The sequence below is a fragment of the Dermacentor andersoni genome, chromosome 6 (genome assembly GCF_023375885.2).
Source record: "Dermacentor andersoni chromosome 6, qqDerAnde1_hic_scaffold, whole genome shotgun sequence".
Classification (NCBI taxonomy): Eukaryota; Metazoa; Arthropoda; class Arachnida; order Ixodida; family Ixodidae; genus Dermacentor; species Dermacentor andersoni.
The window spans coordinates 77,107,840-77,122,839 of record NC_092819.1 but is presented as its reverse complement, the minus strand read 5'-3'; the positions used below and the strand labels follow the sequence as shown (position 1 = coordinate 77,122,839).

The 15,000-nt window shown below is 46.7% G+C and overlaps 1 protein-coding gene across 1 annotated transcript in view; it reads right to left on the bottom strand.

The window, feature by feature from the left end:
- Positions 1-15,000, bottom strand: part of LOC126522409 (uncharacterized) — a 34,779-nt gene that overhangs the window by 8,984 nt on the left and 10,795 nt on the right. The window contains exon 7 of the mRNA XM_055066639.2: positions 13,769-13,813. Coding sequence (XP_054922614.2) covers positions 13,769-13,813 — 45 coding nt within the window. The remainder of the gene's footprint in view (positions 1-13,768; positions 13,814-15,000) is intronic.

Genomic DNA, 15,000 nt, shown 5'->3' with positions numbered 1-15,000 from the left:
GATTTGCTGTGCCGTGGTTAAGGACGAAGGTAGCGCAGCGGGAAAGATCCTCGCTCTTGGACTTCGTGGCCCATTGTAATTCGCAGGAACTTACAAGTATGTTCCTTCGTTCCTTCAATCTCAACCTAAAGCTTCGCCATCCATCCAGCTTTCCATGGCCTGGCGTTACTATCGTTTGTTTCCTATGACTTCAGCTAGCTATTCACGAATTCCTACTCCTTGCTTATCGAAATAGCGAGCAGTGGTGAATGTGGTGTTCGTGGGTGTAAAGAGACAATTGCGCCACTTCTCACTAGGTGTTGTAGTTTCATTGCACAAGGAACAACCCTCTATACTACGCTGGATAAGCTTGACAACCGTCCCTTTATGGAAATCTGAATGCTTGAACCCTGGATCCCAGCTGAATTCAGCACAAGCTGCCTTAAATGTGCTGGTGCAGTCGTTGTTAGGCGTCTTCACTGTGCTCGTGCGGACAGATGGCTTTCATATTTACTTTCTTTTTCCCCTATTTTTCTTATTATCCTTTTCTCCAGTTTCCCAACGTCACCTCGTCAAGAATCATAATTTCGTTAAGCGTAGAAAATGTTTGCGTCACAGTTTCGCGCTGTTAGAATATTGAATCAAGGCGGATTCGAGCCGTCGAGCTGCACTCAAATACTGAATTCCGACAGCTGCGCACTTACCAGAGCTGGTGTCGTAGCAATAATAGAATGCGGCATGCCGCGGGCGCTTCCACTAATGAGAGAGGAACGTTCAATCAAGTGACGCACTTGATCGGTTTCCTGCCACACCACTAGATGGTGTTGGCCTCCGCGCGTCATTCGCGTTACGGGCTTTAGAACCAATGCAGTATCGTAGAAGTCTTATTGTCACAAAGTGCGTGCCCGCGTCCATCTCGACATGGCCGCCATTGCCGCCACAGGCGCATCACCGCTTACACAGCGGTAGGGTGGAAAGCTCTCATTGTTGCTGTACTCTCTGGACCGGTTGGTCACGAGGGTCACCAAAGCGTGACGAGTGACGAGGTATTCTCGGCGAGCGGGCAGAGCGGCCAAAGGAACGGCATGGTCATGCACCGAGAGGCTGATGCCCCCAGGCTGAAGCCGTCACCGGTAGATCGGCAGACGGTACAAGTCCATCTAGATTATTGGCAGAGAGGTACCAGCAGCCCGACGTTTCTCCAGATCGGGATCTCGGCGAGCAAGCCATAGATAAGCCTCGTGTTACAACTTGCTCTCAAAACTTTTGGCCGGGCTTCTTTTTAATCGCGTTTCAGCTTTCATTTAATTATTCATCGCGTGTTCATTTTTTCATGTTCTTTTTTGGTAGTGTTTGCAGTGTTTATTGCAGCTTGTACTTTTCATTTGTGTCAGGTCTTTTTTATTATTTCGTGAGTGTAAATTTCCACGTAGTGGGCTTGGTGCCACGCGTCGCGTCAGAGTTTGTGTTGTGTGTAATCCGCACGCTTTCCGCGAAGCTTTGCACCGTCTGCTTGTAGTTTGCTCATTCTTTTTCATCATGTCTCCGGCATGATTTTATTTTATTAAGCTGTGTGTTTCGTTTTACGCCGCCTCCCATCTCATGCCTCTGGTCCACGGGCAGCCATGCTGGTTTCTCCGTACTATACGCATCGTCCTGAAAGTTCTTGAACATTTTTTCCCTTTTTTTCACGCATTAACAGCAGTGCCTCATCACGTGAAGCGAAGGCAGTCTTTCTGGAAGTTCACTTTCGGAGATGAAATAACATAGCGAGATTTCGCGTGACTAGCCCCGTACGCATCGACAATATGTGCGATGGCAGTACCAATTAAGCACGCTGTCTTAGCCCAGGGCCAGGAGTGCTGCCGCCTGTAGGTGCTTCTGCGTTCTGAGCTATAGTCACGCGAAATTTAGCAGGAGCGATTATATCCCTCTAAGTTAACGAACAAAATACCTCCCTTCGACGAGTAGTTTGACAAATCTTTGTTCGGCTGCCGAAACCGCCCGGTTGCCCGGTTGCCGCATGACGCTTTTCTCAGCGTTCGCGCACATTGGCGCGCCATGCGTTTCGGTAGCCACGCACAGACTTCAAGGTGGCGGCGCTACATGGCACCCAGTGTTCTTAATGAAACGCGAGAGAGGAGTCACGCTGCAGTCGACGTCTCATACATAACTCATTCCGATGGTCGCAATACGTTGGGTAGCTATATTGATTGAATGCCAACGCATTACCATCGACAGTCCTCTTGAGATAACATTTTTCCTTCTGATTTTACCTTAATAAAGGAGGTGTAGCCATCTGCCAGAAAAACAGAATCAATGGCAGTGGACACGCTCTGCAAATAAAATCCGTTTGGAGCCAGCGCCCTTTCTTCTCTTTTGGCCCCTTGGTTGTTTCTTCCGATTCCTTGCCGCTATGTATCACGATCGTAATGTAGTAACAATCGCCTAATTTTCAACACTGGTAGTTAAGGAGATGTTGTGTCTGCGTCAGACCAGAGTCCTGTGCATGCAGAGTAAATTTCCGTTCCTTCTCCCCGCCCCCACTTCCCTTCCCACTTCTGAGATAAAAACATTCACATGCCCCCCCCCCCCCAAAAAAAAAAAAAAACCGTTTATGTTCGAGCGGTCTGTGTCTCGTAACTGTTCCGGGCCGCGTGCCATGGCTATGCTGCGGTGGTGACGAGCCAGGATAGCACCAATTCGGTAAAAGAAAGCCCGCAATCCACTGTCGCGAAGGCAGCCTCGACGGTGACAAGCGTCGCTCATTATACTGTTACATGGTAGTCACGCTCCGTGCATTCAACGAAGGCACAGATATGCGGAAGCCGTATCTCATTAACGCTGATGCCTACTTTGAATCTAACGGAATGGCCGATTCGGAAAAAAAAGGACCCCTGCTCCTGGCAGCACTGAGCACGCAAACCGTGCAAGTATTAGCTGAGAAGGTCGCACCGCGAGCCCCAAATGCTTTGAACTTTCCGCAAGTTGTCTAGGTGCTAAACGAGTACTATGATCCGAAGCGACACGAAATAACGGAGAGCTTCAAGTTTTTAATCGCTGCCAGATGGAAGGGGAATTTGTCCCGAAGTTTCTGGTCGAAATACGCTTCATAGCCGATAACTGCAATTTTGTCAACGCACTGGATCGGCTTTGGAGTACCTTGGAGTGGCTGCTCAGGGATCACATTGTGCGCGGTGTTCGGACAACTGCTCTACAGAAGCAACTACTGCCAGAGGCCTACCTCACGCTAGCTGAGGTCGAAGCGCTCGCAAGCTCAGCTGGAACATCCGAGAACGAAGATATGAAAATGTCTTCCGAGCCGAAGGCTCTATTGAAATTAAAGGTGGCTCGAAAAATGCCCTCAGAGGAAAACAGGAAGCCTGAAGAACATGTGGAATGCGGAAGGCGTGGCAGCTCAAAACGCGATGATGTCAGCTGCGGAGAGGAAAATGCGTATTGCTGTCGCTGTGGATCATGGGGACACATTGCTAAGAAATGTTAACGCCGCCCTAACTGCGGAAACTCAACTGCCAGAGCGATGCACGCAATTTCACTGGCTATAACGGAAACCACCCCAATGAATGATAGCAATGACGAAGTCAACATATGGAAATTGTTGTCACATTTTCTCGACCCACCAATCCGCCGCCCATTTATGTGGGGTGGCGTTCAAATATATATATATATATATATATATATATATATATATATATATATATATATATATATATATATATATATATATATATATATATATATATATATATATATATATATATATATACATATATATATATATAGCGATGTAGTTTGTGCCATTTCTCGGGAACTGTACACGAAGCATCGGAACCATTGGAGTGCCCCCAAGCCATCACACGTGAAGTTTTCTTCCTACGCAGGGCAGTTACCGGTGTTGGGCGACCTGACATGACGCGTGGCTTTTAAAAACGTGCTCGTGGACTGTCCCCTAATAGTGCTCGACTGCCAAGGGCAAAGCCTATACCGGAGAGACCTGCTGACGTTGCAGGACAACGCTGGCGCTACGGTGCTGCATGTAACTCCCGCCTGCGGAGCCACAAAGACGAGCGAGATAGACCCCTGCAAAGTTAAGGCCATTTTCCTGGACTGTGTTGTGCCTGGTGATCCCTCGGAGCGAAGGATGCTTCACCGGCAGACATGCAGCTGTCAAGGGGCTGATAACGCCTGATCGTTCACTCAAGGCAGCTCAATCAGCATCACCTGAGTCTTACGGACAAGCAGTCATGCTCCAGTTCTTCGGATTTTCGAACGTTCAGAAATGACAACTCAATTCAAGGTAAGAACGTAGCGCTGAGACTGCCGCGAAGGCCGACCTCCCAATTCTGGCAAATTGACAGTCACGAAGAGCGAGAGACAAAAGGGGAGGAAAAACACGATGAGGCCACTAATTAATGGCATGGTCATTCTCAAGGACTCCCGGGGAAAGGACGTCAACGGCGGGTTCGAAGTTATAAATCTTTTTCTCATCTCTTAAACATCGCTCGGACCCTTTCTTTCTGCCAGCACCTCGCTCGACACTATCCGTGGAACCTTCATGGCCGCATGGACCCCCGACTTAACAACAGTGGCTGGCAGCTTATGGGATTGGTCGGCTTCGGTTACATTGGTGAGGTGAGCGTTACGTGTTTGCTTCTCTTTTCACCAGACTAATTAGCTCACGCAGTTGGTAATGGTGTTTGGTGTTAGTGATTTTGTATCGTAGTCGAAAAATGTAGTGTCTTGCGAGCTGAATTACTTGTGTGGAAAAACGCAAGGTGCACTGCAGACATCGTTAAGTTTCAAATCCAAGAACTCCTCGAAAGTCGTGAGCAGATGGGCGTTTGGGCGGGCCCTGCGAAAGATAAAAGATAACAGAGCTATTGCGGAATAAGGAGAGGAGCTGGGAGGGGACCGGTGAAGTCAGGAAAATTATTTTGTAAGGAAGGAGCACTGAGAAATTCTGAAATTTCCTGATGGTAGCGACAAGGACGTGGTGGCTAGTGCCTGATGTTTGTTCTTCATGTCGCCATAATTCTCTAGCACAAGTAAGCAGATGCTAGGAGAGTATGTCTGTGTTTTCTGCTGGGCACTGTTCTGGAAATTCACCTTCCTTAAATAGCGAATTTCAGTTTTAGGCAAGGGTGCATTTTAAGGGCAAACAAACTCACTATGGAGAAATTCAAGGTGCAGGACCTCCTTCTAATTTGCGACGTTTCTGCAAAAATGAAAGCAGCAGATCTCAACGTTACAAAAGAAGTGACGGTTGAGGAAGCTGACGAGGCTTGGTAAAACACTGTTGAAAGAAAGCAAAAACCAGAGGAGTGCGAGATGCGCGAGGGTGAAAAGTAGAGAGGCGCGTGAGGCGCAAGCGAGAAGCAGGAATCCGCCAGCGTGAAGATGCAGAAAGGCACAAGCGTTAAGCAGAAATGTACGAGAGGTGCGAGCAGGAGGAAGCGCAACAGCACGCTCTTAAGATGGAAGAGCTTGCGCGGTAATGTCACATACTTAGATGGCAGATAGCGGGACGCCAGCTCCACACTTTAAGGGCACATGAGGATATGGTTAATTTTCTCGCCGGTTTTGAACGAGTGCGTTTGAAAGAGGGTGTCAGCTAGGACTTGCGGACCGAGACATTACCAGCGCTGATCCCGTTTAGCATAGCTAAGTGTTTCATGAACTGCTTGTCGGAGGAGGAAGGACGAGACTACGATGGGGATAAGAAGGCTTTGATCCGAAACTTCGGTCTAGCATTTCACGACGACTTCAAAGGCCAAAAGGAGAGACCGGCAGAATTCACTGAAGATTACTGCACACGCCGAAGTTTTCGCAGTACGCCGCGACGATCACAGAGAAACGAGAAGCCACGATTCCGTTCTGGGAAGCCAAAGGGTAGCAAGTCTTTCCTTGTGAATTTTAAATCAGATACTTCAATTTCCCCCAGCACGCATGAGGAGAAAGAGGGTGATGCACATAAAATAGCACAAGAAACGAAGACACCCGCTGACGGTATACGAGTGTTGGGGGCGTGAAAGAGAGTTGTGTGTTACAACTGCGGTGAAAAAGGACACATGGCCAGGAGGTGTTAGCAGCGGGTGGTATTTTCCACGATTCAGGACTCTGATAACAACCTGAAGCGGTTGAAGCCGTATATGGGACAGCTTTTAATGAAATGCAAAGTGTGTACGGAGGCGGCAATTTCGGCCAGCCTGCGAGAACAAGTCAGCTATTGCTCTTCGAGTAGGTCGCATTAAACGGTGACTGTACGAGGAGAATCCTTCTCCAATATGAGAGCTTTCAGGTTAAAACACGGGAGGTGACTCACACACTGATAAGCACGTCCCCTGTAATTAGGAGGGATCAGAGGACTATGAAACAATTCCCGAGGCAGCTGCGCACAGTGCCAAGTCAACCATGTTAGTAGCCGGAAGCAAGGGGAAGCCAGTTGCTAAAGAGAGCGGCGATTTTCCGCACAAGGAACGGAGGGTCCGCTAGGCCAAGTGTGTGCAAGGAGGCTATTTCGGCCGGCCTGCCAGGAAAAGCACAAGAAACGGTAGGACTGTTAGGCTAAGTAGGGTACCAAGGCGGCAAGTTCGGCCAACCTGCCAGAGAAAGCACAAGAAACGGAGTGCCCGTTAGGCCAAGCGTCCACGGAGGTGGCAAGTTCGGCTAGCCTGCTCAAGAAACGGAGGGCCCGTTAGGCGAAGTATCTACCGAAGCGGCAACTTCGGCCAGTCTGCCAGAGAAAGCACAAGAAACCGGAGGGTCCGTTAGGCTAAGTATGCGAGGAGGCAGCAGTTTCGGCCAGCCTGCCAGAAAAATCACAAAATATGGAGGGCCCGTTAGGCCAAGTGTGACGGAGGTGGCAAGTTCGGCGAGCCTGTCTGAAAAAGCAGAAATAACGGAGGGCCCATTAGGTCAATTATGTGCGGAGGCACCAATTTCGGCCAGGCTGCCAGAAAAAGCACAAGAAACGAAGGGCCCGTTAGGCCAAGTGTGTACAGAGGCGGATAATTCGGCCAGCCTGCCAAAAAAGGCCAGTCGGCTATTCGGATTGGTCAACGCTTTGCGCAGTCAAAAAGTGTCCTATTTCCGTAATCGAGGATACGTTCGCAGTTTTAAGGGGCGGTGAATATTTCAGTATTCTTGACTTGCGAGACGCTTATAGTCAGGCGCCTATAGACTAAACCGCGCGAATTATTTGCTACAATCGGCTTCCGTTCTGAATACCATCTGCCCCGTCAATTTTCCAGCGAAATATCGACACGATTATCAGTGGTTTAACCGGCGTTCAAGCTTAGCTTGATAATCTAATCGTGTCCAAGAAGAAACGCGATAACGGAGAGCGATAGAAAGTCGTCTTAGAGCGTTTTCGGGAGCACGGCGTTTGGTTACTATATGACACCTGCAAATCTGGGCATTCGGCAGTCATTTACCTCGGACACCGCATTGATGACAAGGGCCTCCATGTAACAGAAAAAAAAAAAACGTGGAAGCTATTATGCGCCCACCTTATCCACAAAATGCGACAGAACTGCGCACATTTATCGGAATGTTGACTTTGCGAAATTTTTGCCAGACATGTCAACGTCTCTAGCACCACTGTATCATCTATTGGAAAAGAACGCGCGGTAGCAATGGAAAGCACCGCAAGAGGCTGCGTTCGATGAAGCAAAAGAAAGTCCAAAAAAATGCTCAAATTCTTGTGCATTTGGTTCCTACATAGGAACTCAAGCTAGAAAGCGATGCGTCGTCACTCGGGGTGGGGGCAGTTCTGTTTTACACGGTCAACAACGTACAGAGGTCTACACTCATGTCTAGAACAACGGAGCGTCGCGCTAGGGAGTGCGACATCTACAGTTTGAAATAGGCCACATCGGAGCATGCAGGGCGCAAACGACGCTCCTCGCTTGTATTTTCTCTTCTTGTTTATCGTGGTGGCTGCAACAACCACTGTGGCTGTTAGAAGCGCTCTAAACGTTGTAGCACCGAAAAGAAAAAAAAAAAAACCTGTGGAATCGCCCGACTCGGCACCCTTGTACTGCAGGCTCATTCTCCTTTCACGGTATCATCATATCGCCATTGCGTCACACGTATATCTTGCGCACTGCGCCATGGATTTTGCAGTTAATTGCGAATAATTGTAGGTTTTGGTCACACATACAGAAAACTGCTGCCAAGATATTCTGAACTTTGGAGATTTGTTGAAATCAACACATATAGGTGCCTCAAAAGCACTGTCAGATGTAAGCAAAATATAGATGAGTGGTAAGCGGAAGCATATCCTTGTGCGTTTCGTGAGTGAAAATTGTCAATGCTGACAGTACTGCAAAATTCCAGGAAGCGGTGACTTAGCCACTGCAGAATCCTCGTCGTAGCGTTGGTCATTGGTGTCACAGAAGATTGCAGTGAGGCAAACTAATATCGCGTCGCAGCTCCACCAGACAGCTGTACGCTCTGAATTCTCGCAGGGAGGCCCTCGTAAAGGTGGTCCACAAGGGTGGGTTCATTCCGCAGACGTACCCACTCCTTTTAAACAGCGCCCCACAGATCGCCTGAATTGCGTCTTGTCAGGCCAGGCTGTTTGGCAAGACTTTTTTCATCAAAGCGCATACGATTTCAATAACATTGAGGTCTGGGCTTCTGGCAGGGCAGTCTAAGGTCATTACGCCGAGGCTAGCTGTCGAGAAGCTCTCAAACTTTAGTGGTTGTATGGACAGACACCCCTTCCTGCTGAAAGTGGTAGAGTCTGTTTGGACTCTACCACTTTCTGTCCAGTACGTAAAGTAAAAGGACTCTTTCTATTATGTCCGTGTAGGCTGCCGCTGTCATCCGTCCTTTAAGCCTGTGGAGCGGGCCTAGGCCTTGATAACTTGCTGCTCTCCACACGGCGACTCACGTGCATCCACTGGTGCCAACATTCCATACGTATTTTTTGTCATTCCTCCGTGATGAACCGTACTTGTCAAATAAATAAAAAAAAATTGCCTTCAGCACTGATAAGCCGCGCCATTTGAAGAAGCTCGAATGAGAAGCGTTAAATTAACGTTGCTACAATACTCTTGTACAGAGGCATACACATCAGAATTACCATCCTCAAGCCTAAGTACAACATAAACACATATATTGTCATTACTGTGACATTTTATTCAGTTACCCTAATTAGTGCTAAACCTAACTCTCGCTGTTAACATGAATGTAATCGTTGTCTTTCATAAAAGAACTCACTAATTCTTTCTCTCTCTTTCGGTCTAGAACATTAGGCGGACAATTGTTACGCGCTAATGGAATATTTGCAGCATAACACGTGCTAGAGAACCAATATTACGGGCTGCTCTCTGGACGCTACATACGTTGCCTGTGGTTCCAGCCTGTACAGAAGGTAGCTTCATAGCTGAGCACAGCGGCCCGACACTTGTCTGGTGTCCAGTTTTGGAAAACGGAAGCGAAGTCCATGCGCTGATCCCTGTGCGTTTCTTCGAGCTGGGTCCTATTCGCAGCAATTTTGCTTTTTATCGTGGCTGAATGAAGCGACCAACGTATGGTTTGCGCGGAAACCTCCAATCCTAGAATATACCGAATTTCCCAGGCGCTGAGAAAGGGGTCTTCAACAGACGCTGCTACGATAAGTCGCTCCTCTTCATCGGTTGTAGCCCTTTCTGGTCGACGACGGGCAACATCAGCAAGCCGACGTTCCTTGTAGAAAGCTTGGAGCACTCTGTTAACAGTTGCCAATGGACGTCTCGTAACCGCCAATATAGCTCTTTGAGTCATCGTGCGTCCCATCATCATGATGGCTTTTCTTTCTTTGAGTGTCAAGCGCGCTGCCATTGTTGTTCTAATGCAGCATCAGTGACGTCGCATAAAGAATATGTAGGCATTGCTACAGAAGCTGGATTACTCGCCCATGTTCCGAAAGCTAAATTCAGGAGCGGCTAAGCACCCGCTTCCGAGTAGGCTGCCGCGAAAAACCGCTGAAAACTTTATTCAGCTGACAAGTAGGTGCAAATCTGCTGCCGGAAAAATGAAATCGCGAATAGAGAAAAGCTTGCAGCACAGATTGCATCGGGCGCCGAGAAGAACGATTCGCTGCGTTTTTTTTTTTGCGATACACCTTTGACAGCGCTTTTGACGGCCGAAGCAGTTGTTGCAGCCCCAGCGATAAACAACGATAAAAAAATGCAATGCCGGCGCATCATTGGGGCCGCGCATGCTCAGATTTGGCTTATCTCAAACTGCATATGGCGCTCGTGCATTCCCCAGCGCGACGTTCTGCAGTTCTCGTCATGAGTGCTGACCTCTGTACACAGACCTATTGGTGTTCGCTCAAGGATACTGACCCAAGAAGAGTGGAACTACTCGCAGTTAAAACGTGAAACATTGGCACTGATTTTCAGTGTTACAAAATTCCGGGACTATATTCTACAGTCGTGAATTTACGTTGTTCACGGATCGTCAACCACTCGTGCGCCTGCTGAAACCTGACTAGCAGACACCGATCATGGCAGCTGCGCGAATTCAGCGCTGGGCACTGTAATTCGGATGCTACAAATACAAGCTTCAGTATGTTCCTGGGAAACGACTGCTAAACTCAGATGCTTTCAGCAGACTACCACAGCAGGCCTCCGGAGACGGAGGTGAAGGTGAGCCCCCGGCATGTGTCCTCGTACTCGAAAGCTTAGATGAAGGTAAGATCTCAACGCCTGAACTGAAGAACTTAACGGCCATCTACTCGACATTGCGTAATGTGCAACATTACATGTTGCGCTGTTGGCCACCAAGCAAGACAAACATACAGCCCGATTGAGCACCTTATTATAAGCGTATAGCCTAGAATTATCCGTGGCCCACGACCTCGAATGCTGGGAAAATCGCGTCGTCATACAGGCAGGGCGTCACGATAGTTGTAGAAAGTTGGGTCGGTGGTTCCCTTCGGACGACGGCGCAAATCCATGCTGCTGGCCGATGGCTGCCGATGAGATACAGGCCGCCCTGCTGCTTCCCCGTCGCCAGACACAACACAGCCGGCCATGTTCACCGAATGCGCGCTTGAGAACAGCACCATACCACAGCGCAAGCGCTCCGTCACGTGGCTTTCTTCATATTTTGCGGGCTTTCTTTGCAAACCGGAAAAAAAGGCTACGTGAGACGTATCGTATACAGGGAACAACTCGATCGGTGGTTTCTGAAGGTGCTCTACAAATCTGCGTATCCTACTTGTGGTCTTCAGCCAATAATTAAAATTTTGGGTAATTAACCTTAATGACCGAGTCATGGGGAAAAAAAAAATCCTCAGTTACTGTAGGCCAGTGCACACATTATGCGTTCGGTTCAATTCGCTTCCGACACGCACATCATTTTTAAATTCTTGACTCAAGTTACATGGGATACTCTGTACTCTGGATACAAGTTACTCTGTATATGACAATGACTTATCACCACGTATTACTACTGAGATTTTATGAGTATGACTATAGAACACCTGCAGTTGCAGTCGGCACCGAAAGAAAGTAGGCCACTACAGTCGGCGCAACAAGTATCGCTGCCATGTTTCTGCAATAAATCGATGCCTATGTAAGCAGCATGAAATATTTCATTCGGTTTTACTTAGGAAAGCGTATAGAACACCTAGAGTTGCCGCAACAGTAAGCGCAAATAGAAAGAAGATAGTACACTTGCCACAACAAGTAACTATATCACGCAGGAATAAGGCAGACCACTACAGTTGCCGCCACAACTATACCATGCAGTGGGTGCAGAAAGAAAGTAGGTCACTGCAGTTGCCACGACAAGTATACCAGACAGTCGTCTATACCTTACAGTCGGTGCAGGAAGCTGATTATTATAAGTGCCTCAACAATACATATATTATACAGTTAGCATAGAATAAAGTAGGCCACTACAATTCACACCAGTACACCATACAGTCCGCCATACCATACAGTCCGTGCAAAAAGAAAGCAGGCCACTTCAGTTGTTAGTACAAGTATGCTATAGAGTCGGCTATACCCTAAATTCGGTGCAGAAATAAAGCAGGCCACTACAATTGCCGCGATAAGTAATGAAGTTATTAAACCTAATTAAGACAGCATTACGCACACCAAATCAAGGATGATTAAGAGTACTTAGGATTAAGTCGAATTTCGGTAAGTTGACATTAAACCCATTAAGGCTAATGTGGATTATTTATTAGTAATTAAAACGACTTAAGCCCAGTTAATATTAATTATGATTAGCTAACTTAAGCTCAATCAATAATAATAAGGGTCATAAAACTTATTCATAATACATTGCTTAACCGTACTTTATATTACTCACGATTACATTAATTTCTCTCGATAAGATCAGTTCCGACTAGTTAGGCTCACAATCTGGGTAATTGCAATGGTTTACTGCAATACTTACAGCACACTGCGTCATCCTTGACACGCCGCGGTGGGCGTTACTCGTCCATGCGATCAATCGTACGTTGCGTGAGTGGAAATAATGCTTAAGCATTATCTGACAAGACCCACTAGGGCGTTTCTGCGGTAATGTCTTTGCATTCGCGTTACTACTGTTTCTTACCCCGATTTTTACTTTCAATGTCATTTTATTTCCCAGTGTCAGCGCCTGCGTATTAATGGTCGAAGTAGAATTATTTTCAATGAACCTCAGTTGAATGTGAGCGTCTTTCCTGTCTACTTCTCTATATTTCCGCACCACATTATGGCGCTCCCCCACATCCATATGTATTCCCTACTAGCCCATTCATTTGCTGTTCTTATTGCAGAAATGGCACTTTTCCTCTGACGCTGCCCTCTCGCCTGCACACACTGAAAACTTCGTTCAAGGCAGGAGCCATTTTCTGAGTAGCTCATTTACAGACATCCCCTAGACGTCTCCTAAAACTTCTAAACAACAACTGCGCACCTGTCTTGTGTCCTTCCTTCCTCCTCCTTGCTAATGTGGTGCTCGCTTGTTTATTTCGAACACGTACCAGATCACCTAACAGCGCACATTTCATAGTCAGGTTTCGTGAGACATTTACGTATACTTCTGAACAAGGTGGCAAATTGCAACGTGGACAAGGCAATTTCCAAAATTCTGTTACTTTTTTGGATATCTTTCCTCTCACGACCACTTTCATAACCTACATCAGAGCAATTCGATTCAATTCTTGTGTTTTACGTGCATAAACCACGGTATGATTAAGAGAGAAGCCGCAGCGGAGGAGTCCGTAATGATTTCGACCACCTGAGCTTCGTTAACGTGCACCTAAATGTAAGTACACGAGTGTCGCTTTATTTTTTTTTTTTGAGTTTCGCCCCCAATGAAATGCGGCCACCTGCGGCCGGCATCGAACCCAGGACCTCGCGAGCTCAGCAGCACAACGCCTTATCCACTGAGCTACCACAACATGCGCTAAAGTGGAGCAGACGGCCGGGATAGTTTAGTTCGGTATATTTTATGCCCTAGAACTACTATAGGATCATGTGAAGCTACGAAATGGTGTCCCACCACTGACAAGTCGTACGACTTTTCACGAGAGAGCGTCTTCGCAAAAGGAGAAGCAGTCTTGTTTATCACACTGAACTCCTCGGAGCTCGCGGGATCATATGCATTCCTTGGCGCTTCTTGCCCATCGGCGCTGACCATTATTAATCATGTAAGGCGCAGCAGTGGTCAGGTTCGTGGTGCAGTTTATTGTCTCAACACGACAGTTTTTTTTTTTAATCACGGTTATTTGCGGCAATTAGCCACGCTCATACGCGGTAACAAAATCACTCACCCCATCCACTATAGTGTCTTCTTCGCGTTCCGCACAAGAGAGGTACTGAAAAAGAGCAAGCAGGAAACGTGTCAGTCCTTACCGTGAATGCCGTTTAACGAACAATATTCTGTTACAGTTCATCAGACGGTAATGTGTTTCGAATGATGAACTGTAGCCGTCTCGGAGCGTGTGACAACATGCGGCGCATTAAGCGTCTTTTTTTTTTTCTAGAAGGCATCACGTGGTCTGTTTGTAACTGCGGCATTCCGACCGATAGAAACATTTGATCCCTTAAGCATGAGAGTAGGAAGCTCAAGAAAGAGGCAGCACATTTAAAATTTTTACCAATATTTTCGTATATGCTTGTTGTGCTTCATGGTACTTACTGCAGCAATTTTTTTTTTTTTTGCTTTACCTTTAAAGATCATGAAGGACGATAATGTCTGGCCTCCCTCAATTATGCTGGAATCTCAAATTGGTCCCGGGGAGTAGAGACAAGAATTGTTCAGCGGAGATAAAGGAAGGGCGCGTCGCTCAAGATAAAAAGAAAAAAAAAACAGAGAAATTGCAAGAAGTAAACAGAAAAAAGGAGAACCCCTTAAACGATGATAACAACAAAAACAGGCAAATATGCCAGGAACTTTGTATCACATAGGCTGTAGGAAAAGTACGGACTCGGAAAAGATGTGTGAGTAAAGCGCCGCTGTAACTATCAGGAGAATGTGTATACTTTTTCTAATTGAGAAAATTAATTCAGCATTGTTTGGTTTTAGAAGGAAGCTTTCGCGTGTGTACAAATCCAATTTGCCTGTTCATCTACAAGTAGAACGTAAAAATTCCGAACCCACTGTACAACTACTGTACCGAGTTGAACAAATTTTAGTGCATTTGAGAGAAACAGCTAAGTTTTAGCAACTCTTGCAAGCAGAGTTTTGATTTAAGAGCTCACATCTTTCACAAAGATTGCAGAAATGAATAAGCTTCAAAAAAAAAAAAAAGAAAAGTAAGGAGCACAATGTTTGTAGTACCGCAAGGAGTATCGAAGTATTTAAGCATGAAGAAGCGCAAAGTATCGCAGTTGTGTAAACTACATCCATTAGAGCATCTTAAGCTTACATATGCAATATACGAATCAACAGCTAACGTGAAAGTTTTACAATGTTTACGAGAATTTTTCAAATGTTATCTCACTAATTAGTGGTATACTTCAGAGCAGTGCGTATCACATCGATTTCGCCCCCTTTAGGTTT